This window comes from Miniopterus natalensis, chromosome 16 (assembly GCF_054644295.1).
Source record: "Miniopterus natalensis isolate mMinNat1 chromosome 16, mMinNat1.hap1, whole genome shotgun sequence".
NCBI classification, from domain to species: domain Eukaryota; kingdom Metazoa; phylum Chordata; class Mammalia; order Chiroptera; family Miniopteridae; genus Miniopterus; species Miniopterus natalensis.
In genome coordinates, this window is record NC_142096.1 from 5,205,316 (window position 1) to 5,232,153 (window position 26,838).

General features: G+C 42.8%; 1 protein-coding gene across 1 annotated transcript; it reads left to right on the forward strand.

Annotated features, from left to right (window-relative positions):
* Positions 1–69: 69 nt before the first annotated feature.
* On the forward strand, positions 70–24,592 carry POP1 (POP1 ribonuclease P/MRP subunit). The gene is made up of 16 exons (XM_016198470.2): positions 70–137; positions 2,203–2,346; positions 4,212–4,373; positions 5,841–6,016; positions 7,233–7,481; positions 9,057–9,144; positions 9,822–10,009; positions 10,686–10,942; positions 11,058–11,151; positions 13,537–13,648; positions 13,817–13,936; positions 17,397–17,509; positions 19,586–19,777; positions 20,856–21,010; positions 22,555–22,857; positions 23,762–24,592. Exons 2-16 carry the CDS (start codon positions 2,205–2,207, stop codon positions 24,444–24,446), a joined length of 3,036 nt encoding a protein of 1,011 aa, XP_016053956.2. The 5' UTR covers positions 70–137; positions 2,203–2,204; the 3' UTR covers positions 24,447–24,592.
* The last annotated feature ends 2,246 nt before the right edge of the window (positions 24,593–26,838 follow it).

Here is a 26,838-nt window from a genome sequence, read left to right on the forward strand (position 1 = left end):
CGAGCCACGTGGAGGCCGCGGCCGCGCCGGCGCATGCGCCCTCCTGCACGCTCCCCGCGCATGTTTTGGAGGGGACTGCGGCAGGACCCTGTCATTCTGTCCCCGGAGCCCCAGCTTCTTCCTCAGAGGTAGGGCAGGTAAGTCCTGAGGGGCTAGTGTTCACGGGGGGGGGGAGTGTGGGAGTGGGGGGCCCTCGTCGGGACCCCCGCGCGGCGCCCCCCGCATCTGCTCTACCCGGCGCCGGCCGCCGCCTCGCCGCCCCGCCCCGGTCGCCGGCCCCCGGGCCTCCCGCCGCGGCCCCTCCGCCGGCGCGGCTGCGGCCCCCCCCCGGGTTCTGCTGCGCTGCGGGCCCCGCGGGCTTCCTGGGGACGCGCTGTGCCCCTCCCTGCGCCCGGAGCAGCGGTTTCAGCCCCTGTCGTCTCCTGGCGCACAGACTGGTTACTGAGGCTGCGGGGCACACCAACAGAGACATTGTTTGCCGATCTGACAGGAAAAAGTATAATCTTGATTCACCTGTACCTGACGTCAGGCTTGTGAGTTTTTATTTGACAATCGAAGGTAGAGGAGGCAGCGCCCCGACTCGGTAGTCAGGTGTCGGGCGTTTTAACGAGTCTCGCGGCCGCGGGGTGGAGAGTCTCCGCCCGAAGGAGTCGGGGGGGTCGCCCCCGCCCCGCGGCGCCCCCCGCTCCCCGCCCCCGAGCGCCGCCCGCGCCCCGGCTTTTCGAGGCCTCTGCCTTCGCCCCCCTTCCGAGCTGGGCCCCGGAGGCGGGTCCGGTGTCGCACGGGAAGGCGGCGGTCCTGGTCCTGCGGGTGCCGCGGGCCCGGCCTCCCGGCGGACGCCCAGCCTTGCTGTGCCAGGGGGGTGGCGCCCGGCCGGCCGGTTTTCATTCTGCTTGTAATCCGCGAGCGCACCCTTCCCTCCCGTTTACGCGCGCGCAGCCAGCAGACCCCCACGGAGCCCCCACTTCGCGCAGGGCGCTGCGGGGTGCTGGAGGCGCTGTAGCGAAAAAGGCAGGGTCCCACGCCCGCCTTGCTTCCAGAATGTACGAGGAGAAAATTGTGTTTACTCCCCCTCATTTTGCCCTACATACTGGTAAGGCTTTGGCTCTTCTTGTGGCTCAGGAACTTTCAGAGCGTTTTCGTTGTTTGTAATGCCATCGAGTGCAGCTGTGAAAGAATGAAATACACACTACTAAAATGATATTTTTCTTTACACTGCACTTAGGGCACATGGTGTAGGGCATGTACTGGTAAAAGTTATATATCTGGTAGGTTATGTTATTAGTGAATTTCATTCAAAATAACAGGTGTTTGAAACGATTGAGAAAAAAGGGATGTCAGGTTTGAGAATTGAGACTTAGTAAGTCTCAGGCTCCACCCGGCTTTTGTCTTTTCTTCTTCTTCCTTCACATTGAAATCTTTTTGCTGTTACAGATTAAAGGTGCAGCTGGTCTCATCTGAGTAGTAGAAATGAAAACATCAATAATTTACGCTCAGATTCTGTAGAGGTTATCATACCAGGTGGCTCGTGTTCACCTAAGAATTTTTTAAAAAAATATTTTTAAAATTAATTTTATTAATTTGTTTGTATTGATTTGAGAGAGAGAGAAAGGGATAGGGAGAGAGAGAAAGAGAGAACATTGATGTGAGAGTGAAACATCAACCGGCTGCCTTGTGCACGTGCTCCATCAGAGATCGAGCTGGTAACCAGGGCATGTGTCCCGACCGGGAATCAAACCGGCAACCTTTTGCTCTATGGGATGACGCCCAAGCAACTGAGCCCCATCGGCCAGGGCTCACCTAAAAAGTTTGATTACAAGTCATAGCTAATTTAATTTTATCATGGCATAGGGATCTTATCTCTTGCCTCGTTTTTCATTAAACAGACTTTCTGTAGTGTCAACATTGGTTTATGATTTAATTATTTGAAAGTGCAAACTAGAATGTACTAATATGGTCTCTTCCAACATTAGAATTATTTTTTTTTCTGTTGAATCAGGTTTTTGGTGTTAATACCATTCATGGCTCCCCTAGAGATTGCCCTGGTTATGAATTTCTGCTGTCAGTCAATATGATAACATTTTCAAATAATTAATCCACTTATAATAAAGATTTATTGTATATTGAGTCACTTGAATATTTATTTTTATTTTTGAATGGATGTTCCCTTTCCCTGTACTAAATTTATTACTTTCTTTTCAGAAATGTCTAATGCAAAAGAAAGAAAACATGCTAAGAAAATGAGAAACCAGCCCACCAATGTGACTTTATCTTCTGGCTTTGCGGCTGACCAAGGTATGAAGCACCTTAATGGAGGTGGAAAATCTTTCCGAGCTCAAAAACTAGGTAAGATACCCACAGTGCTCTCTCCATTCCCATTTGGAACAAATTGCTTTCATCAGCACCTTTTGATAGTTATCATCAAAAGGGTAAATGAGTTGATTTAAAAACAGATACAGTTAACCTTTATTATTTGCAAATTTGTATTTGCAAATTTAGCTAGTCGTGAAAGTTTATTTGTAACCCTAAAATTAATACAGTGCTTGGTGGTCATTCATGGACATGTACGGTAGAGATGAATTTCAGTTTGCCCTACGTGGGCGTGCCCGGTTTCCTTCCAGTTTCAGTGCTCATGCAGATGACTGAGGATGGAGATGGTGAGTGGGCAGTGCAGCATAGTGCCAGAAGCTCCAGCTCTGAGGGGTTTATTTCCAACTGTGGGGTGACCTCAGACAGGTCACTTAACACTTCTGAACCTCATTTATTTATTTATTTTAAATATATATTTATTGATTTTAGGGAGAGGGAGAGACAGAGATAGAAACATCAATGATGAGAGTCATTGATTGGCTGCCTCCTGCACGCCCCCTACTGGAATCGAGCCTACAACCCCGAATGTACCCTTGATCTCCTGGATCATAGGTTGATGCTCAACTGCTGAGCCATGCTGGCCAGACATCATTTATTCTTTTGTAAAATAAAGGAAATAGAATCTACCAGGATAAGAGTTGTTTTTATGATTTAAGATTATAATCTATGTGATATACAGGGTGTCCCCCCAAAATGGGTGCACACTTTGAATAATTATTAATTCCAATAGGTTAAATCTGAAAAGAAAGAAACGTCAATTGAGCTGTCAGGAAAAAAGTCTGTATACATTTTTGGGGGGAACACCCTATATATGTTCTCCTAGGAACAGTGATTCGGTATTGGGACTTCGTAGAACATAACTACTGGGAATAATGAGAATTAGCTTATTTATTTTAGAGTTGACATATTTTATGACTCTCTTGATTACAATTATTATTAAATTACACTTCTGTATTTTCTAAAAGAAATACAGTGCAATGGTCATATCTTCATTTAATTTGTGTGCTGATTTTAGAACCTCATGAGGTGATGAAGGTGATATTGTTTATTGGGCAGCAATAGAAAATGCCAATGTGGGAAGACAGCAAACAGGTGACCAATTACTTTTTGGTAACATGAAAGAATAGTGCGCAGTGTATCTGATTAAGTATGTTTTAGATTCATATTCATAAGATCTAGATGCAGATCCAACAGTTGATGCCTGCCACACCATGTGATAAACCTTAACACAGACTCTCACTTAAGCCTTGCAGTGACATGTCTTGTAATGTGCTTCACGTTCTATTATGGAGCTTAATAATTAGCACCATAATGGAAGGAGGCAGGAAGCCCTAAAATTCTCTCCTGATCTCTCCATTTACATACAAGGATTTGATGCTGTCTCGAAGTCATAATGGTTTGAATGTCCAGACATTTGTATAGAGATTTCACTTTTATTAATTTTTTAAATTTAGCATAGGCTTTCAACTTGAGTGTGCCAGAGAGTTATGATAAAGGACTGAATATACAAAGTCACGTGGACTGTAGTACTTAAGAGAGCTTAGATTTAAGATCCATGGTGCACTATTTATATGGAGAAAAGTTCCCTTGTATCATTTCTTTCACGTCCTGTTGATACGATTAGCTAGTGTGCTGCTTATTTGCTGTATAACCTTGGGCAAGTTAATTTACCTCCTTACCCAAGATCCCTCCTCTTTAAAGGGAGGGTAGTAATAGCCATCTTACAGCGTAGTTATAGGATTGAAAACATGAGCAATGTTGCCACCCAACTGGTGTTCTCCACTGTAATCTTTATTCTTGATGAGAATGACATATTTCTTTTTTTAAAAATAATATGCTAGATCCTGGAACATCGCGACAGCGGCAAACCAAAATGACCCACTATTTACTACCTGAGCCTGATGGGAATGAGCAGTCTTCCTCCAAAGTAATGTTTAAAAAGAAGGGAGGTTGGAAAGCAGGCCCTGAGGGCACATCTCAGGAGATTCCCAAGTACATAACAGGTAGGTGTTTGTGAAGAAGTGAGGTGTTGTGTTTTTTTTAATCCTCACATGAGGATATTTTTTTCATTGCTTTTCAGAGAGAGTGGAAGGGAGCGAGGGTGGGGAGGGGAGAGAGACATCAACTTGGTTGCCTCCTGTACGCACCACAACCGGGAGCAGGAACCCGTAACCCAGGTATGAGCCCTTGATGGGTAATCAAACCCATTACCCTTAGGTGTGTGGGCTGATACTCTTACCATTGAGCCACACTGGCCAGGGCAAGAAGTGAGGTTTGATTGTACTATGAGCTCTTTGTTTCTATTGCAGCCAGATTTCTAATGCCCTCTGTCTTGGCCCTGCTTTAGGCCCTTCTCACTTCGAGCGTTTGGACTTGGGCCTTATTGCTCTCCCTTCTATAATTTCTCTCCTTTTCCTTACCTGTTTTTTTTTTTTTATTTATTAAATATATCTTTATTGATTTCAGAGAGAGGAAGGGAGAGGGAGAGAGAGAGATAGCAACATCAGTGATGAGAGTCATTGATCGGCTGCAGCCCGCAACCCGGGCATGTGCCCTGACTGGGAATCGAACCCTGACTGCCTGGATCCTAGGTCAATGCTCAACCGCTGAGCCACGCCCGGCTGGGCACCCGTCTTACAAGTCCTTATTTGTGAACTGTTCTACTTTGTCTTAAAATCCTCTCTCCACCCTCTTTAAAAAATATAAAATGCCATTTACATTCCTCAGCATGGCATTCTCCAAAGATGAAACCAAATTTAATGCACTCTAAAGGCAGTCAAGACCTTTAAATACCTATCTCCAGGTACTTTCCAGCCTCATCTCCCATGGCCCCCACCACTCTTAGCCCTGCTACCACATAACCCCATATTTCTTGTACATACCTTAGGGGTACTTTCTGGTCTCTCTCTAAACCTTCTTGGGGAAATTCACTTAAATTTCCCCAGCACTCTATTTACTTTTCAAAAAAAGTATTTTTCAATAAAGAAAACTAATAGTATGGTCACATATTTGTAAAAAGAAGAAAATATTAAGAAAAAAATCCTTGGAGTCAAAACTGTTGTTAATTTTTTTCTTTGTTTTTTGTTTGTTTTGTTTTGTTTGATGCCAAAAGCTGGGAGTGGACTTTTTTGGTTTTCCTGTGTCATTATTGTACTTAAAAATGGTTGTTATTGTATTGCACGTAGCTCTGTTTTAAAAACCTTTTTTTATAATCGTGTCTTTAAACTTTTTTTTTAAATTAGAAAAGTGACACTGAATCCTTGTAGAAAACTTGAAAAAATAAAAGTTGAAGAGTAGTTTCAGAATCTCATAATACAAAAATAACCACTGTTGGGATTAATCTAATAGGGGGTTAGGGTAGTGGGTGAATCCTGAGCTCATGTACTCCAAATCTCTTTTCCTTCTGAGATGTACCAGGAAAGTGTTGATTCAGGATGAGTTTTTAGTGACAGTGCTCTTTCCTTCCGTAGCGTCCACCTTTGCTCAGGCCCGCGCTGCTGAAATCAGCGCTATGTTGAAAGCCGTGACTCAGAAGTCTTCCAATTCACTGGTTTTCCAGACTCTGCCACGGCACATGAGACGAAGAGCCATGAGCCACAATGTTAAGCGCCTTCCGAGGCGGCTGCAGGAGATTGCTCAGAAAGAGGTACACGTTTTATGTGGTGTAAATGTGTAGATTAGTAGTTCCTAAAAGAAAGTGCAAAGTGTTAACCTAATAGTTTGTTAAAGCGATAACCAAAAACTACATGCTCATTTTACATATTTTATTTAATCGTTTATCCACCTCCCACCTGCTTCTCATCCAGAAATTAGCAGGTAGTTGGATTTTACGGCTCCTTTTCAGAATAACATTTGGAACCCCTTTCTTTTAATAGTGTTAAAAAGTTGATGTTTCCCTCTCAGATTTGAAATGAAATTCTGACCTTCTTACCAGATAAGCAGTTTTAGCTCTGCATTTTGGGCGTGTGGCCAGCTTAGAGGTGGAGGGTTAAAAAAAAAAAAGGCTGCGTCATTGCCTAGGACTTGCCTTTCTACTTTTTCAGTGTTGAAAACTTGAGCTTGAATTTAATTTTTGTTCAGGTCTGATTGTTTTTTGGCTTCACCACAAATTTTGGCTTAGACTTTCTGAGACTGTCTAAGCTACCCTTGTCTTTTATTAGCTGATTCGGAATTTCTTTATTGTGTGCCTTCTGTGTACTGGTACTACGCTGGTTGTGGGGTTAGAGTTCATCGGGGTGAAGTCCTTATTTGTGAGGGATCCACAAAGCAATGGAGACGCGTTCTTTCCACAAGAACTTAGCTTAGCTGTGGAAGAGACTGAGTGAAAACTATGCAGGAACTTTATAGTTTCTAGATTTAATGGGAAGTCTGCATTTAGCCTTTACCTGTTAGCACCTAACTGACCTGAAATGTGTAGGTTTTCCCACTTCTGTATTTTTGGTCCTAAGTTTGGGTTTACTTATAATCTTAGAGGTTAAAAAAACAAACAGAAAACCCCAAAAAACTAGTTTAGGATTTATTCCTTCTTGTTCTCTGTTACACTATCAATAGCCACAATAAGCTTGAGTTACTGTGTTGAACATTTTATAATTATTTTAATCTTTATAGTCTGTGAAGGTCATCCAGTTAGTGATAGGACGTGCTTCCTTCTTAGGTTTGCCTGCTGCTAAAATCTTTACTTCTTCTATTGCCCTTCTCTACTTTCATTGGAGAAATAACCCCAAGTTAAAAAATTAAACAAACTAATGGGGTCTGTAATGTGCTAGACTTAATCTAAAGTTAGTTTAAATTTGAATTCCTAACACTTAACTTTGTTCTGAAATGGTTGCAAACTGGTCCTGCCTCTCTTCTTGATACCACAGGCAGAGAAAGCAGTACATCAGAAAAAAGAACATTCAAAAAACAAATGCCATAAAGCTCGGAGATGTCACATAAACCGGATGCTAGAATTTAACCGTAGGCAGAAGAAGAACATATGGTTAGAAACTCACATCTGGCATGCCAAACGGTTCCACATGGTCAAGAAGTGGGGCTACTGCCTTGGGGAGAGGCCAACAGTCAAGAGCCACAGAGCCTGCTACCGAGCTATGACAAACCGTTGCCTCCTTCAGGTACTCTTTGCAATTGATTTTCTTTTACTTTTACTTCGACCATTTCTGATAGAGACTTTTGGAATAGTTCGTGTTGTGCCAAAGCCCTATCTCTGAGAGGACTTATTTTAAAAATAACTACTGAGCATGAGGCATTTTGCTAGATGCTGGAGATGAAGCGGCTTAAAAGCATCAGGGGAGACTGACATTAATAGCCAAATACACAACTGTAAGGGTATATACAATACTGTGAGCATTCTTAGCACAGGGACAAGAAGGCTTCCACATGGAAGTGATGTTTGAGCAGAGCTCTAGGAATAAGAAAATGGGAGAGTGGGGGAGGCAGAGGGAAGCCAGATAGCGGGGGAAAAATCAAAATAAATCCCAGGTGACAAAAATAAAGAGAGTCACAGCAAGGCTAACTTTAGGGTGAGATTAGTTCTGGAGAACTAGTTCATGCAAAGTTTTGTTGGTCATGTTTGAGATATACTCAGCATCGATGCATATAGTAGTCATTTGTCAATAACAGATATTTGGGAACCATTCATGGGCCCTGGGCAGTGTCCAAATGCTGTTCTAGATGTTGATGATTCAGTGGGATGCTGGGAAGTTGGTTTTAAACTCTTTGAGAGGACAGCTGGTTTTAGAGCCTCCTGATAGTATTTATCTGGTTGCCTCTCCCCAATAAAGATGCTATGGAGAGGAGTTGGTTTGGGGGTTGGTGAGCCTGTCTTGAACGCTGGCTTCTCTGCTTTCTGGTTATATGGCCTTGTTCAGTAACAGTCTCTGTCTCAGCTGTGAAATAAGTGACAGTCCACGTAAGGAGTCAGCCCAGCCCCCGGTACTCAGTAACCCTTTATTGACTATAAACTATTATTATAGTTTTATTTTTTTTTAATCCTCACATGAGGATATTTTTTCCATTGCTCTTTCAGAGAGAATAGGGGAATGAGGGGAGAGAGGTAGAAAAGCATTGTGAGCCTGCAACCAAGGTACGTGCCCTTGGCCCGAATCGAACCTGGGACCCTTTGGTTCATGGGCAGATGCTCTAACCACTGAGCCAAACTGGCCAGGGCTATTATAGTTTTTTAACGTATTGATTTTACTAGCTCGGTGTGATCTGTCTTTATCTTATTTAATTGGTAAGGTCTTACTCTCATTACTCTCATTTTTCCTTGTATATTGCTTAGTCAAAGTTGAATATTATAGTCAAGACGGAGCATGGGAGAAATACGGTATAAATTATTTGCAACATTGTGACTCTTGTTTCTTAGGTGGATTCCAGGGAAGAAGTTTTTACATTCTGCTTAGAACTTGTCTTTGACTATGGGATAAAACACAGATTTTCTTCATAAAACGTAGGGCACTGTAACATATTTAAATGGAAATTCATCTTTATTTTGATTGAAGTTGGTTTAAGAATATTTGCTGATATAATAGGAATAGACGAGTTTCAGATTTTGACTTAGGAAATGATAGCTTTGGTAGTTCGTTTTGTGCCTTGGATTCTGGAAGTTTTTCTGATGTGACTCTTGGCTTCTTGCAGTTTCCCCCATGTAAACTGCCAAGTTTCTAATAACGTCTCTCTCTGTGCAGGATTTATCCTACTACTGTTGTTTGGAGTTGAAGGGTAAAGAGGAAGAAATACTAAAGGCACTTTCTCCAATGTGTAGCACAGACACAGGTAAACTTGTTTCAAATCTGAGTCCTGTATTGGTCTTTGATTCTTAATATTTCATGAAGACGTGTCCACTGTGTTTAGTAATTTAAACATTTATAAAAATGCATGAGACAGTTTTTGTTCCCAGTGAGTATGTTAATAAAAGAAAAGCTTGGGGTGGCTTTTATTTTTTATTTTTTTAAATATGTCTTTATTTTATTTATTTTAAAAAATATATCTTTATTGATTTCAGAGAGAGAAATGGAGAGGGAGAGATAGAAACATTAATGAAGAGAGTCGTCATTGATAGGCTGCCTCCTGCACGCCCCCTACTGGAGATTGAGCCCATAACCTGCGCATGTGCCCTGACCTAGAAACGAACCTCGATCTCCTGGATCTTAGGTCGATGCTCAGCCACTGAGCCAGGCTGGCCCAGCTTGGGGTGTGACATTGTCAAGTGTAAAGTGAGAAAACCATTATGCTGATGGAGTGAATTTAGGCAGGAAGAAACTGAAAACTCATGAAACCATTAATTTGGTAAAATAGTTATTGAGAACTTACTATGTGCCACTTCGATCCGAGCAGTGGTCAAACCTAGACTTCGTCCCTCATGGAGAGAGACACTAAATAAGAGAATGGCTGTCAGGAAATACGCAGTCTCAACACTCGAAATCATGGGATTTTGTTTTTCTTTATGTCAGGGTTGACTTTTGCAGCAGTTCACTGCTTGTCTGGGAAGTGCCAAGGTAGTCTCACGCTTTACCGGTCAAATAAATATCCCCGAGACATGCTGGGGCCTGTTACATTCATTTGGAAGTCTGAGAGGAGCCCTGGCCACACTCCTGAGAGCCGGCAGTTGTGGATCTGGCTTCACCCAACTCTCAAACAGGTATTATCCTGAGTTTGTTTCTCCATCACTCGCTACTACATTCTTGATGACTGTTGGAAATCAATACCATAGAAACTTAAATGGTATAAAAGTTTGGTAGCTTGGTGTTTGAATATAGGAAGGAGAGTTGCATGAATATTAAATGAAGCAAATCTTGACCTCTCCCTTTTTAGAAAGCCACAAGTAGAGATGAAAACCAGCCTTATTATGCACATGACTTGAAATACTGCCTTTGGATAAATGCTCCCACCCTGCCTGAATTGGTTCCCTGGGGCCTAGGCACTTGTTAGAGCCTGTTTGACGATAAGTTGTTTTGATTAATTCTGAAGATTTGTAACACTGCATTTGGCTCAGTGTTCCCCCCCCCCCCCAGCATACTTACTGTTTTTATATGGTAGACTGTAAATTTTCTCTTTCAACTCATTTTTAAACAATTTGGTCAGAGTAGTCCCATTGTTTTCATTAATCTTTGACATTTGGAGTTCCTTTTTTGTTCCAAGTGCCACACACTACTCAGAAGAACCAAAAAACCATTTTGATGATGATGAATTTAGTTTAATTTGTGAAGGAATAAAAATGTAAATTTTTAAAGGGAGAAAACAAACTAAACCACCTTAAATTTGTAACGTATTTAAATTTCAAACTTTTAAAGTGTAATGTTTAAATATATCCTTAGGGTATTTTAGAGGAAATAAAAGCAGCGTGCCAATGTGTAGAACCCATCAAATCAACTCTCAGCATCCCTGACCCCCTTCTGACACCATCCCAAGAAGAAGGCCAAACTAAGCTGCCTGATGAGAAAATTGGCAAGAAAAGAAAACGGAGAGATGATGGAGAAAATGCTGAGCCAATTAAAAAATTTATCGGGGATGGAACCAGAGGTTCACACCAGCCTTATTCTTGGATCTCTCCAACCACAGGCATTATAATCAGGTACAGGGTGAATTTGCTCAGGACATTTTCTTTGAAGGCTCCCTCTGTTTTTACCAGTGGCACAGACCTCACATATCATGGAAGTTAACATTTTAAAATTTTTTCTCTCTTTCAGTGATTTGACAATGGAGATCAACAGATTCCGCCTGATTGGTCCACTCTCCCACTCCATCCTAACCGAGGCACTAAAAGCTGCTCCCGTCCACACCGTAAGATCAGACGTGACTGTAATGATTTATTCTAGTCATGTCTTTCCTAGCAAACTGGTGAAACCTAACACATAATGTGGTTAACATTTTGGGCCATGGCTTGTAAATGTTCATTTCTTTTTTTTTTTTTTTTTTTTTTAAATATATCTTTATTGATTTCAGAGAGAGGAAAGGAAAGGGAGAGAGAGAGATAGAAACATCAATGATGAGAGAGTCACTGATCAAGTCTGCAACCTGGGCATGTGCCCTGACCGGGAATCGAACCCTGATCCCCTGGATCCCAGGTCGATGCTGAGCCATGCCCGGCTGGGCAATAAATGTTCATTTCTATTGATGCTTATTATTAAGGACTTTGTCATCTCTTACTTTCCTAGATGAGCAAATCTAAGTGAATGTAAAAACTAAATTGACTTGTTCTCAGTTAAGTACAAATTATTCTTGCAGCTTGTGAGTTTGTTACCTTCTGCTCCATAAACAGGTAACAGTACCCTTAAAATTCATGGAAGTGTATGGCAATTTTTTTTATTTGTACTTGTGTGATGCATATTTTCTGGGGCTAGTTTTAAAGTTCTGTGACCCCTGAAAGGTTAGGAGCAGTGTGTCTAGAGCAGCATTGTCTAGTAGACCTTTCTGTGAGGACACTGTTTCTTTGTGCCATCCAGTATGGTAGCCACCAGCCACACATAGCTTTGAGCACTTGAAATGTGGCTAGTGGGATTCAGGAACTGAATTTGTACCTTAATTTAATTTTAATGGACTAAAAATTAAATTTGAATAACTCTGTGGCTAGTGGCTACCATGTTGACAGCACAGGGCTAGAGAGTGGAGACTAGATTGGCAATCAGATACCTTGGGTTCACATTCAGTTATCTTGCTGTGTGAGTACAACGAACCTCTCAGAGCCTGTGCCCCTCACAGACTTGACGTGGTCAAATACGATGATAGATCTGAACAGCTTTTGAGCTTTTAGAAGAAAAGTGCTTTAAAACACAAAGGCTACTGCTTTCTCTCTTTGTTGCTTCCACACCAGTCTCAACCACTTCTCTTCTTACCTGGCCTCTCGCCTTGAATCCTGAAGCAGCATCTTAACTTTCCTCCTTTGTTCCCCCTTTTCATTCCAGTCTCTGTGCAGGAGGCAGAGTAGCCTTTTAACAATTTCTTCACATGGTGTTATATTGTGATTAAAAGCTTTTGAATCATGTTTGAGATGAAATCCAAAGCTCCTAATGTGGCTGTAATCTGTGTCTTTCTGCCCCACCTCTCAACCCTGCTGTTCAGCCACACTGGCCTCCTTTCAGTTGGAGATTTCATCTCCCTCCGAGCCTGTGCACCTGTTTTTTTTCACTTGCTTGAATGTTCTGCCCCCACCACTCAGTGCTTGGCCAGACCTTCCTCATTCCTTGAGCTTCAACATCTGTCTCATTTCCCTACAGAATCCTTTCCTCACCCCTCAGGGTTAATGACATCCGGCCTGTAAATTATGTTGCATCTTGCACATTTCCTCAGTTTGTATGTCTGCATTTGTTTGTGTGTTTTTACAATGTGGTGTTTCTCATTAGACAGTGAGCTGCATGATGGCAAGTCAGGGCCAGTTCTGTTCTTGACTCTGTCTCCAGTGCCTAGCACAGTGCCTGGCATGGACCAGGTGCTCTGCTCCAGCTAAATGAGTCTTAGAGCAAGGATTCGAACCTAGGGAGTTTGTTTCCAGAGGCTGTACTTTAAACCACCAAGCCATGCTGCCTGAGTATTTGTGAGATAAATGGCGCGTGTTACAGCTTGCTGTAGAATCTAGGAGCACGTCCTATTTTAATAAACTTCAGTTCAGTATAAATTGTGGCTATAGGTGCTCTCCCTTGGCACATGTGTAATACTTGAGGTGCTTTTTGAAACTTTGCTCAATTCCTGGTCTGTCAGGAATAAATGTAGGTAAAATACTTGTGTATCTCGTTTGAAATCTCTAGGAGTATTATAGTCATAATACAGCTTTTTGCTGAAGATTTCTTCAAAAGGTATTGGTTTGGTTTTCCTTTGGTGAGGAAGGTTTTATTGCTTAGATTGGTGGTGTTGCAGTTGGCAATAGAGGGAGAGGAGCAAGGAGCTCTTGGTGCTGTGCACAGAGACCTCAATCTCTGAAAACCATGGGTGTTTTCTTAGTATGTGAAATCTTGACAGAAGTGTAGTATTCTGTCCTTGCCTCTAATTAGAAGAATAGTTAGTCTGGTCTTCATTACTGCATGAAAAATAGGGACCATTACCCTGGTTCCTCCCTTAAAATGTTCATTCCCACAACAGAGAAAAGGCAGGGGAGGGGCATGATCACAACCATAATGAAATATGAAGTCTGACTCATTATTCATCTGGTAAACAGTTGTTGTTATTTTTCAGGAGGGAGAGGGCACAGAGAAGACACCTCACCATTGGTGGGTTGAAACTTGTAAGAATCCTGGTAGTGTTTCCCTTCACCACAGACAAGAAGCCATTTTTGAATTGTTGGGAGGTATGTGGAGGGGGTGCTGGGTTGTTCTGGGAAAGGAGAGAGCTGTGGGAAGTGGGTGAAAAAGAGGGTTTTGCAGTTAGACTACATTAGAAAAATTTGAAAATAGAAGCAAATATGTATACATTATGAATGACACCCTTTTAACTTGGATTTTATTTGTTGTTAAAGGAATAACCTCACCAGCAGAAATTCCAGCAGGTACTATTCTGGGACTGACAGTTGGGGATCCTCGAATAAATTTGCCTCAAAAGAGGTCCAAAGTTTTGCCCAATCCAGAAAAATGCCAAGGTAAAGTTCTTGAAACACCCCTGGTTTTCCTTACTATTTTCAGCAGTCTAGTCTCATTAGAAGAGTTCTATTTGTGACCCCCATGCAGTAACTTTACCTCTAGAAATTAGGGTGAGCTTTACCTGGCTGCTTTCAAGGTGATTATGATCACAGGAGATGGTGTGTGTGGGAGTATCTTTTAGCTGTGAAACATGTAGCCTGATCCTTATGTTCATTTAATTTCTAGTATCTAGTAAAACCTGTCTTTCTGTCAAGTGGGTTCTCTGAAAATGTTTGGTATTTCAGAATTGTCATATGAGGAAGGGATGTGCACCTGCAGCTGGTCTTGTGCTCATTGGAAGCCTCTGTCTGACCATACAGATGATCCAGGTTCGAATCCTGGCAAGGCCATCCCAGGTGCTGAAGGATAAGATGCCTTGGTTTAGACTCGGTAGAGTGGCCCGAGGGAGATATTTGGCTGGAGTGGCAGAGGAGGGTGGGTAGGATTGGCTAAAATTTTAGCCTGATCTGGGACATACAGTAGTTGTGGTAATGTCTTATTGTATTTGCTGTCATTTAAGTATGGTTATTTGGAAGAATCATTAAAATTAGCTTGTGAATTTTTGGAGGAAAAAAAAAAATAGGTGTGTTTCATAATGACTGCAATTTTTTTTTTTTAATCTCCATGTGTAGTTAGATAGCTTATTAAGGGGTCAGAAAAGGATTCTGTCAGGATGTCACATGAAAGGTGGATTGAATGAGAGGATTTAGAAGATTCACAGGTAAGTTAATTATGGAGTCGCAGACTTTAATCAATGAGGTGTTGACTCTTTCTTTTCTTTTTTAGTAGCAATGTGCTCTGGTGCTCCTAGGAGAGCTGCAGCATCTGCTGCACCATTAAATGTTGACTACCATCATCACCTTAAAGCTGTAATTCTACTCAGTTTCTCAAATTCTTTTTTTGAAATCAGGCACTTTTATATTAAATCCTTTCTAAGGCTTTTATCTTAATATGAATCAGTTCAAGGAAAATGAAAGTCTTTCTCAAAAAAAACATTTAATATGTATTATAAAAGCTTATCTTGTTAGTCATTGTGAAATTTCATTAAAACCTGTTTTAAATAATTTTTTTGATGAAGAAGTATGGATTGGCATATGAGCTACATAAAGAAGTAAACTTTTGATAGATCTAAGATGGTGGCAGATTAGGTGGAAGCTACACTCACCTCCTCCCAGGATCAAACTGGAATTACAACTAAAATATAGACGAATCATCCTAAATAACCAGCTGAAGACTAGCTGAAGAGAAGTCTATAACCAAGGATTTACAGAAGAAGCCACATTGAGACTGGTAGGAAGAGCAGAGATGCAAAAACAGCTGGCCCAGCTCCCATGGGTGGCGGCTGAGGTTACGGAGGGCTATCTTAGCTGCAAGGGGTTCTCCCTGAGAAGCATGGGGTCTAAACCCTCTGCTGGGCTCCCCAGCCCAGAGCATCAGAGAATCTTAAAAGCCTCAAGAGAAAAGCAGTTAGTTACCTACAAGGAGCTCCCATAAGACTGTCAGCTGATTTCTCAACAGAAACATTTTAGGCCAGATGGGATTGACATAAAGTATTTAAAGTGATGAAAAAAGGAAGGACTTACAACCAAAACTACTTTACCCAGCAAGGCTATCATTTAAAATTGAAGGAGAAATATGGAGCTTTTCAGGCTAGAAAAAACTAAAGGAGTTTGTTAACCATTGAACCAGTATTACAAGAAATGTTAAAGGGCCTGCTTTAAGAAGAAGAAAACGAAACAAAACAGAGGAACATAGTTTAAAGAATAAAATGGCAATATGTATACACCTATCAATAATCATTTTATTTTCAATAATCACTTTAAATGTAAATGGCTTAAGCACTCCAATCAAAAGACATGGGGTAGCTGAATCAATAAGGAAACAAGACCCATATATAATGCTGTCTGTAAGAGACCCACCTCAGAACAAAAGATACACACAGACTAACAGTAAAGGGATGGAAAAGATATTTCATGCAAATAGAATAGAAAAAAAGCTGGGGTAGCAATACTTATATCTGACAAAATAGACTTTAAAACAAAGGCTATACTAAGAGACAAAGAAGGACACTACGTAATGATAAAAAGAGCAATCCAACAAGAGGATATAATCCTCGTAAACATTTATGCTCCCAACATAGGAGCACCTAAATATGTAAAGCAAGTTTTGGTGGACTTTATAAAGGGAGAGGATTGACAGTAATGCAGGCATATTTGGGGATTTCAACACCCATTTATATTAATGGATAGGTCTTCTAGACAGAAAATCAACAAGGAAATGGCAGCCATAAGTGACATGCTAGATTAGATGGATTTAATTGATATCCTTAGAGCATTTCACCCTGAAGCAGCAGAATATATATTTTCAGGCGCACTTGGAACATATTCTAGGATAGACCGCATGTTAGGACACAAAACAAGTCTTAGTAAATTTAAGAGGATTGAAATCATATCAAGCATCTCCTCTGACCATAATAGTTACTGAGACACTGTTGGTTGCTTTCCCCACGAGGAAGAGCAATGTATTAGAAGCTTTTAAAGAGCTTTCATCTCAGATCTGTTCATCAATTTAATTTTCTCTAACTTTATTCCCCCCTGAAATCTCTCACGTTATGGCCCAGTCACTTCCAAAAAAATTTTTTTTCCAGGCACCAGACCCACACAGGTATGTGCCTCTGAGTGACCTTTCTGTGTTGGCATTTCAGGACCATTGTCAAAACTCATGGATTGTCTGACTTTTTCTTTTAATCCTTCAGTCAACAAAAGTAGATTTGGAAGATTTTTCAACCCCGTAGTGATTAAATGACTGCATGTAGGATGTCTTTACTGTCCATGTATATGTTTATAACTGGAAAGTTCCTCCTCCTTTCCCACGAGGGCACTGCTGGGCATGGTGTGGCGTCTTTAATGAAATAATATGTTTCACAGAAAATATGCTCATTTTAAATGAATGGGAAAATGTGTTCAATAAAAAAGGCTTATCACAGACTTGAAATAATAGGGCTGAAGAGAAGGATAGTGTCTGTTTTCTCACCAGCACTGGGCCAGGAATAACAGGAAGAGCCCTGAAGACAGTTGGGAACGTGGCTCGTGCTATCGCTGCATGTTACCGTAGTCTGCCCCTGCAGCGGCTCCTAGACTTTGGTGATCTCAGCTGTGGAATTAGGCTGTTACGGAGGGGAAATTGTGATATTCGTATCTTCCCCACCAAAATGTTCAAAAAATAAGTTTAGGAGCCTTTGCCATTTCACAGATTATGAAACCAACCATAAGAATAATTTCATTTCTAGTCAAGTATATTCTAGAGAAGTAAGTGCCTATAAAATATTTTCTAGTAACAAAAGGTCAACTGGCCACGTTTAGGGTTTGACTTCATCGATCCAAAGGACGTGGTTTGAAGGCTGTTTCTTTTCCCTCTTAGATGAGCAAATTAGACAGCTGCTTCTGGAGGGTGTGCCTGTGGAGTGCACGCAGAGCTTTATCTGGGACCAGGCTATCTGTAAGAGTGTCACAGAGAATAAAATCTCCGATCAGGTAACTAACGTAAGGATTCTTGGTCAGGTCATGAAGATGGGTTGAAATTTGTCACTCGAGAGAGTGTAAAAGTTACTCTGTACTTTATAGAGTCCTGTAGACTTTTTTTTATTTTCAGACAATTTACTGGTCCCCTACTTATGATACATACTATGGCTGTTGTTTTTCTGTTATTAGAGAATCATCCCTAGAAAAAGTGAACACAGAGAATTTTCTTTTAAAATGATAATTTTACAGTTTAAATACATGTTTTTCTTTTATTGTTTTTTTCCTGTTAAGTGTTCTCTGTCTTTATTAATTTATTTGTTTTCCTGTCTTTAATTGCACGATGATTGTGCTCCTACAGGTATTGTATTAGATGATGGAGTAGGTGACCCTTAGATATGGTCAACAAAGTACAGGGTATAAAGGAAGCCCAAAGAAGGGATACTAAGTCCAGACTATAGACATTAGGGAAAGCTTCCTGGATGGAGGAGCTGGTATCTGAGCTGAGTCTTAGGTGGGTAGTTAGAATTAACTAGACTTTTTGGGCCAGGGGCCAAGGCTGCAGCAGAGAAAGTTTTGCTTGAAGTGAGCATGTGCAAGGGCCAGGCCCAAAACTGGACCGTTTCAGGAATCTTCAAGTAGATCAGTAGCTTGGAGTCAAAGGTGGGGCAAGAGATGAAACTGCAGAGATAACAGAGACCAGAGCATAAAAGACCTTGGGGCATTTTAGGGATCTGGACTAAAGATGCAGGGCACCATTGAAGGCTTTAAGCTGGGCCATGACATGATCACATGTGTCCCCAGCAGCACAGTGGAGGGTGGATGAGACTTTGGATGGGGATTTGGGTGGAGGAGTTGGAGAGAGGACTTGTGGTTGGGTGGCCTTAAAAGAGACCCTGGAAATAGTCAATAGTGTAGGCCATGTCTGGGGCCTGAATTGTGGTAGTATGGCCAGAGTGCAGGGGCTGAGATTGAATGCATATTCCTAGAGGGTAACGTGGACAAGACTTGGTGGTTGATTGGAAAATGGGTGGTGAGAAAGTTGGAGACTTGTAGATTAGCTCCTAAGGGTCCTGTTTGGGTTCAGGAGCTCAGCTAAAAAAGAGTCACAGCTGTATTCCTAAGTTCTAGAAAAGCGTTTGGCACGTAACAGGTGCTTAGTACATATTTGAATGAATGAGTGAGTAAATGAGTGAGCAGTAAATGTTTGAATGGATGAACGAATGAGGGAATGAACTGTGAGCACTGTGGCATCATTCAGCTAGGGTGGGAAACACAGGAGGAGAGCAAATGCAGTGGGTTTAATCTTGGATAATTGAGTTTGAGGGGCCTCAGGACTTCCCAGGAACAGATGTCCAGGAGAGGGGTTCCGATCCCAGGAGGAAAAGTCAGGGCTAAAGGGAGAGATTTTTGAAAGTACCAACATGTAGATGGTAGTGGAAACTCAAAAAGAAGAAAGTGAGAAGTTAAAGAGGAGAACCAGGACCTGGTTGTGCTTGAAGGCATCCTTGCAGGTAGACTAGCCTGGAGGCAGGATCTGGGGTAGTTCTCAGTTGAGCGGCAGGCCTCTCCCAACCTGTTCATCTCTGTACAGCTGGCAAGAAAAGCCTGAAAGAATGTTAGCTACCCCCTATGGTCCACTTAACAAATAATTTATAGCACCTTTTATTTTAAATCCTTAAGACTGGGTGAGCAATTTTCTCAAGAGCCAGAGTATTTCTCGACTTGCCCCCCCTGGAGAAGTTGTTAACTGTGCCTTTTTTATTTTACGACACATCTTAACCAGAATATAAGCTTAATCCTGATATAAGAAATTAGTGGAATGAATGTATATTTTATAACTTTGAATCACCTAGTATATTCTTGCCCATGTTTGAGGTAATTCGGCATTTTCTACCAAAGCTCTTACATAGAGGAAAGTCGTCGGAGGAGGGAATACCCGGTACTTAAAATGGCTCACATCTATTGAGAACACTTTTTTCTTGTTTTTTAAAAAAGCGTGTAAATTTCTAAAGCTACGTATGGGGAGACCCAGTAGAACCTCCCAGAAGACTAGGGTTGTTTGTCTTGAATTATTTTCTTCCACTTTAGGATTTAAACCGGAAGAGAAGCGAATTACTGGTGCCTGGGTCACAGCTTCTTTTAGGTCCCCACGAATCCAAGATCCCTCTACTTTTGATTCAACAGCCGGGAAAAGTGACTGGTGACGACCGGCGAGGCTGGGGAAGTGGCTGGGATGTCCTGCTCCCAAAGGGCTGGGGCATGGCTTTCTGGATTCCCTTTGTAAGTTACTTTTTGATTTGGACCAAGAGTTGCTGTGTTTAAAATGCATTCCTAATAAACACCAAGTGCTGAAAATGTTCCGGACGTGATGCACAACTTAGAAATCGAGTGCTGTTTACTGCCCTCTCAGCTATAGCCCTGATACAAGATACTTCATAAAGTCCCTGGAGCCAGGGTTGTTTTTTTTAATAAGAGTTGTGCTGACATACTGTGAATTTTTGAGGTTTTAAAAGTGGCCTGACTTTTTTTTTTTAACTTAAATTTGTTACAGTTTAAAAGCAGTTTTTATAATTTTTAATTTTTATAGATGTATAAAATACATATTTGTTTAAAGTGCTGACCATATACTCCTATTTATTAACGAAAATTTTTTATTAAAATCTAATGAGTGGGTTGTTTTTCCGTTTAGTTTAAACAGTACTTTGAGCTAGAGAATATAGAAGACATAAGACCATTAGATCCAGGCAGGTAATTAGATTATGCCTAGTACAGGGGATATTCAGCTGATCATTTGGGAGTGGGAATATTTGAAAATAATTCTAATTTTTTAAATTATGAAATGTTTCAAGCATACAGAAAAGTACAGATGCTGATATAGTGAACCCCCGTGCTCTTTCCACCTGCCGTCCAGCTTAAGAAATAAAACATCACAGGTTCACTGGAAGCACTCTCCATCGCCCCCCCAATTCCATTCCCTCCCTCCTGAAAGAATCACTGTTCTGTTTGAGGTGCCTGTCACCACCATGCATGTTTTTAATGCTCCTTAAAGTATGCTTGTATCCCAAAAAGAAAACAGCTGTGTTCGACATGTTTTCACACTTTGTATGCCTCACTGTATATATGCTTTTGCAACTTGCTGTATTTACTCAGCATTGAGATTTTCTCCATTGACTGATGAAGCGCTCTCCCATTCGTTTTTACTATTGTGCGGTAGCTCATTATAGGATTTTCCCACAGCTTATTTACCCATTCTTTTTCTGATGGTTATTTAAGTTGTTTCCTATTTACCCCATGTAAACAATGAAGCAGTTTCACTTTAAGTTGGACATTGACAGGCCCTGTTTGGCATTCCCTTCAGATCTATCGAGGCGCACGAGTGGGTGGATTAAAAGAGACTCTAGTGCATTCTCAGTATCAAAGGTCACCTTGCGTCCCAGGTGATTTCCCAGACTGCGCTGCGGGGATTCTGTTTGCTGAAGACCAAGCTGAGAATCTTCTTGAAAAGTACAAAAGGTGAGAAACTGGCTTCTCTTGTTCAGTGGTGGTGTAAGAGGAGGAGACAGGCCGACTCACGTTGGCCAGTCCTGTTTGGAATGGCTTCGGTAACTCTTACTCTGTGCGGAGTTTCATAGGTTTTTCCTTGAGTTCCGTGTAACTGAGACATAAGCAAGTCAGGAGACCGTCTATGTCTGGCAAACATTTAGAGGCACCATCCAGGTTACAAACCCTCCCCTCGGTCATTTGCTGACATTGATGATGGTGTGAACTGTGGACATGAGTTTCAGGTGCTTGTTAGATTCCCACTCCCAACCCTGACCCCTGAAAATGGAAATTGAGTTTTTTATAACTGATTATAGAGATGATACATAGGAAATTTTAATGAAACTATGAAAACCTAAAAATTCTTTATTACCTGGTGTAGTTCTTTTGTTCAGAGAGATAAGCACTGTCTTTACATTTTAGGATCTATCTGTCTAGACATTTTTTCTTGCCTTTTGTCATTGTGGGGAGTGGACAGTGAGCAGCTTTATTTCCTTTATACTGTGAAGTCCATGCTAACGTTGGGAAACCCGTATTTCCTGCTCAACTGTGGCCTCCCCGGAGCACAGAAACTCTTGCTCTCTGTGGCGTGTGCAGTATCTAGCCAGTGCCTGGCGCACAGTGGGTCTTAATCACTGTTATTTGTTGACTGATGAATGAGTGAATCATTGAATGTTGTAGTTTCATTGAATTAGGAGCTCTTTCAGGGCACTGATCATACATTATTTGTCCTTGTGCCTCCTGTAATATGTAGCTGAGGGTCTTCTCAGTGTTTGTTAAGTAATAATGGACAATAATACTTATTTGTTACCCTTTAGACGTTTTTATGCATACAAATTTTTCATAGATACAATTAAAAAAAAAATATATATATATATATATATACACACACACACGCACACACATGCTTTTTTGAAACCTGCTTTTTTTCATTTAATGGCATAGAAGGGATAATTTTCCTATACGCATAAGTATGACTCTAAGCCAACTATTGGTGAACCTTTTCAGGAAAGGGCCAGATGCTAAATATTTTTGGCTTTGTGGGCCCTTTGGTTCCCATGGCAACTGCTCGGTTCTGCCATTGTGGTGGGAAAGCAGCCACAGAAGATGCATAAACGACTGAGCGTGGCTGCGCTCCAGACTCACTTCATGGACACTCCGATTTGAATTTCACGTCGTTTTCATGTGCCATGAAGTATTATCCTTTTGTTTGTTTCCAACCATTTAAAAATGTAAAAACCATCCTCAGCTCATGGGTCATAAAAAGCAGACCGAGGGCCAGGTTCAGCCTGTGAGTCATATTTGGCCACCTCTTGCTCCACATCTAACTGACTGGCTGCTTAGGACTCCAGTATGGATGTGTTATGATTTTTTGCAATGTGCTTCCGTGAACAGCCATCCATATACATCTTTACATGTTTGATTTATCCATTCATGTAGCACATGTCTGTTTAGAGCCTATTGTATGTTAAACAACTTTTCTAAGCACTGGGGCTCTCCTCTTTGGTTTTCATTAGACGCCCTCCTGCAAAACGGCCCAACTATGTGAAGCTGGGCACTCTGGCACCGTTCTGCTGTCCCTGGGAGCAGTTAGCTCGAGACTGGGAATCCAGAGTCCAGGCCCAGGAGAACAGCTTGAGAGACCAGGAGCCTTGTGCTCCCATGCCTGGGCAAACCCGTCAGGTGCCTGGTGAAGTGGGCACATCCCTACACGACTCCAGTGAGCCTGAGGTAGTAATGGACACAGAGTGTCCAGCTCAGGCGGGGACTGAGGCGGTGTCGGGCCCGGAGGTCACTGGCAGACTCCCCTGCGTTCTTAGGTAAGTGCTCACGGCTTCTGGACACGATTTGGATCGTCTCTCTTAATACCGACCAGGCTGTAGGGTGTAAACGTATCATTGTTCCTTGATGCACAGCCCAAGTGAATTTCTGGACTTCCATGGAGACCCAATGGAAACAGCTAAATCACATTAGATTTGGGGCACGATACTAACTGACGAAGTGATTGGAAATATTGTCACCCACAGACCTACACCGAGGTGGTTTTTCTCTAACGATGTATTTCGGTTCTTCTGTTCACAAAGCAGTACCTTCACGGTGTATCTGAGGCGACGAGCCCCTGCAGACCCCGGGCCAGCATTCTTTGCTTTAAGTCACTGAATTATTTTTTTTCCCCCCATTCCTTTGGAATGATCTGAATTTGTGGCCGATTAGGTAATGGTTCATTGTAATGTCATATCATAGAGGCCACCAAATGAAATGTGTCCTACTCAGGACTGCTGCAGGCAGTTAGATTTTGCTTATCAGTTACCCTTAATTCTGTGCTCTGGTTTTTTTTATTTATTGTGTGCCCTGATTTTTTAAAAAAGTGCTCACCCTTCTTGCCTTATGCCTATTTTTTTACATGTAACTCCCTTAGAGTTTCTTCGTAATCAGAGCATCAGCCCCCCTTTAATCCTCTCGCTGTGATCACAGCCTTAGATTCTATCCCACTGCCTTATTTTTCTCTGCTTTCAACTTCTTAAACTGTTAGTCTTTCTGTCTCAGAACAGTAGACACATAAAAAGTAAAATACGATAAAAATGCATTAATGTTCATTTTAATTTTTTAAAACTTGGGTTTTGACCCTTTTCCACACAGTGTGTAAAAGTTAATTAGCTCTGGCAATGCCTAACCTTCTAACTGCCTGTTTTCTCCTTGAACAAAATGCCCTCAAACACGTAGGAGCAGGACATCGCTGAAGCAGCTGTCAGCCTGGTGTGGGCCCAGTTCTGGGGACGGTCGGGCAGCCCGGCGAGCTCCCGGCAGGGGGCAGCCCGAACTGACCCCCTCGGCCTGCCTGTCGCTCGTGGCCCGCTTCCCCAGGGCCCTGGTGTGGGTCAGCCTGGCCCTGCTCAGGAAGGGCAGCCCCGAGCCGCACACTATGATCTGTGTCCCAGCCAAGGAGGACCTCCTGCAGCTCAGTGGGGACCGACTCTACCGTGGGCCCCAGGAACCCAAGCACAGCGACCCCTTCAAGAGCAAGGTCCGGGAACAGAAAGAGACAAAGAGAAGAGAGAAGAGGCGGAGCCACGGGCCTGCTGCAGCAGAGGGCCTGACAGCGGGGGACCAGACAGCAGGGGACCAGACAGCCAGGGACCTGACAGCGGGACACCAAGCTCTGACCCTGGGCTTGTGGCCAGGCCCGCTCCCCGACCTGACTTCTCACTGCTCCCGAGTTCTCCTGGGCTTCGTCACGCAGGGAGACTTTTCCATGGCCGTGGGCTGCGGGGAAGCCCTGGGGTTCGTGAGTTTGACGGGCTTGCTGGATATGCTGTCGGGCCAGCCCGCAGCCCAGAGGGGCCTGGTGCTGCTGAGGCCCCCCGCCTCTCTGCAGTATCGGTTTGCGAGGATCGCTGTTGAGGTGTGACTGCCAGTTCGCATCCTTGCAGGGCACGGATGGTAACTGTTGGCCAAGTCCCACAGTTGGAAAGTTTGGTTTTAGCTGTCTTCTGTTTTGAAATGTCGTGTGGAACTCCTTGGAAACAAGAATAAAAAAATGATGTGTTATGCAAATGGATGAAATGTTTACCTCATTCCAGTAATCTCGATGATTTCCGTCTCTCTGTCCTTGCTGTAATACTTTGAAATTATTAGGCGTATAGAGCCAGAGCCTTTCTGTTAGGATTTCTTGGTCTGTGTCATTCTTGCTGAAAACGACGAGAAGCTCTATGTTTCCTTGTCCCCTTTTTTATTAGAAACAAAGGGCCACCGGGGCTGTTTAGAAACCTTGGGATCATGTGATGAGCAGTGAAGGTGGTTTAGTGATTTGATTGTTACAGGAGAGGCACAGGAGAGGCATCTGGCCTCTGGACATGAAATATTCCCTTATTGGGCCATGCTCTGTGCTGCGCTATAATCGGCATGCCCAACGCTGGGCACCGTGAGCGAGGACATCGTGGAAAACGTCTCGCTGCCCCTTCCCGGCAGCCTTGGGCTGTGGCGAGTGTTAGGGTGGAATACAGGGCAGTCTCTGATTTCATCATCCCAGCCCTCTTCCTTGCCGACCAACCCGGGATCCTCGCAGCTCATTACATTTTCTAGGCTTTTTGTTTCTGCAAAGAATTTCTCAAAGCCATAGAGGAGCATTTCAAAAATACGTTCTGTGAAATGTGTTACATGCCCCCCTCCTCCCAAAAAGCAAGAGAGTCCAAGGTCAGATTGATTTGGGAAGCTCTGGGTTAAACACAGTTAAGCATTTCTTTTTCAAGGGCTTCTAGAACCTTCCATGTGATAATGTACATTGTGACTCTCCGGGAAGCGGGTAATAGTCTGTAGTGGTTTCTAAATCTTTTTGATCCCAAACTCCTTTTGCAAGGAGCACCTTATAGGACCCGTGTTCTCAGTAACATGCTTTGTAAACATGGCCGTACAGTGCGGCACTCACCTCGATGTCGACGACCATGATGACAAGCTGCTTTTAATATTCGTGCAGTCGCATTGTCGGCCTGACACTGAGCAGGGCATAAAAGAGGTCTCATCCTGTCCCATAGGAAGAGTGGGGTCATCGTGGTTTTTTATTTGCAGGGAAACAGGTGCTCATAAACTTTTTTTAAAAATATGTTTTTATTGATTTCAGAGAGAGGAAGGGAGAGGGAAAGAGAAACGACAATAATGAGAGAGTCACTGATCGGCTGCCTCCTGCACACCTCCGACTGGGGATCGAGCCCGCAACCCGGGCCTGTGCCCTGACTGGGAGTCGAACCGTGACCTCCAGGTCCATGGGTTGACGCTGAACCACTGAGCCCCGCTGGCCGGGCAGTGCTCATAGACTTTTAGTCGCCATGTATGTCTCACTCATCCCCTCAGTCCCTTATTTTCCGGCCATAAATTCTAGCAGAGCTTGAGTGGGATATTTTTAAAAATTTAAATCGTACAGTTAGGCATTATTTCCTGTAAACACACTGAGCTTCTACAGTAGCATCTGGCACTGAATACCTTTGGGAATGATGAGCTGGGGGGAGAGACAAGTATTATTGTAGCTGATGGAATGTCTGGTGTCTTTCCTCTCACCCTGCCTCTAAATGTATTTGTGTCCAACCCAAGTGAGACTGAAAAAAAGAGTCTAACTCAGTGGTGTCTGTAAACAATAAATGAGAATGTCACCTGATGCTCAGTTGTGAATGTTTATTGGCGCAACCTGCTTTCCAGGCTCTAAGCCACTTCGTCTGTGGCCTGGCTCGCTGACGACAGGCGTCCGAGAGTGTCGTGACTCACTGAGCCGGCCGCTTGTCCTGGGCACAGGGGACAGGCCACGCTTCGCTCTGCAGCGGTAGGTCAGACTGTGCACTGAGAGGTAGACTAGGATTTCCCAAAACATATTCCTGGAAAAAAGTGTTTCACGGCTAAATAAATGGGGGGGAAGCTCCGTGCTGCACCCTGCTCTTGCTGATGGACTGTTAGTCTGATCGAGGCTCTGCGGGTACCTGCAGGAAGGAAATGTCTTTCTCAGATGCCCCTTCCCACTTGCTTGCTTCGTTTCTTTTTTTGCATAGGTGTTGTCCAGAGAACACTAGTTTCATGGAATATACTGGAATGTGTTTATTTTGATCCTACTAGATGCCTGCTGAGCTACCAAATAGGCACAGCCCGGCCCCCAGCCGCTTGTCGAGGGGCAGAGATTGTAAAGCTCATCAAGTCCTGGAGGACTGTGAGCTGAGCACCCAGAGACCAGCTCCACCCCGAGCTATGTACCAAACAATTGATTCTCTATGCTCTGCTCTGTTTTACTTAAGTAGTATTTTTATATTAATAATCCACAT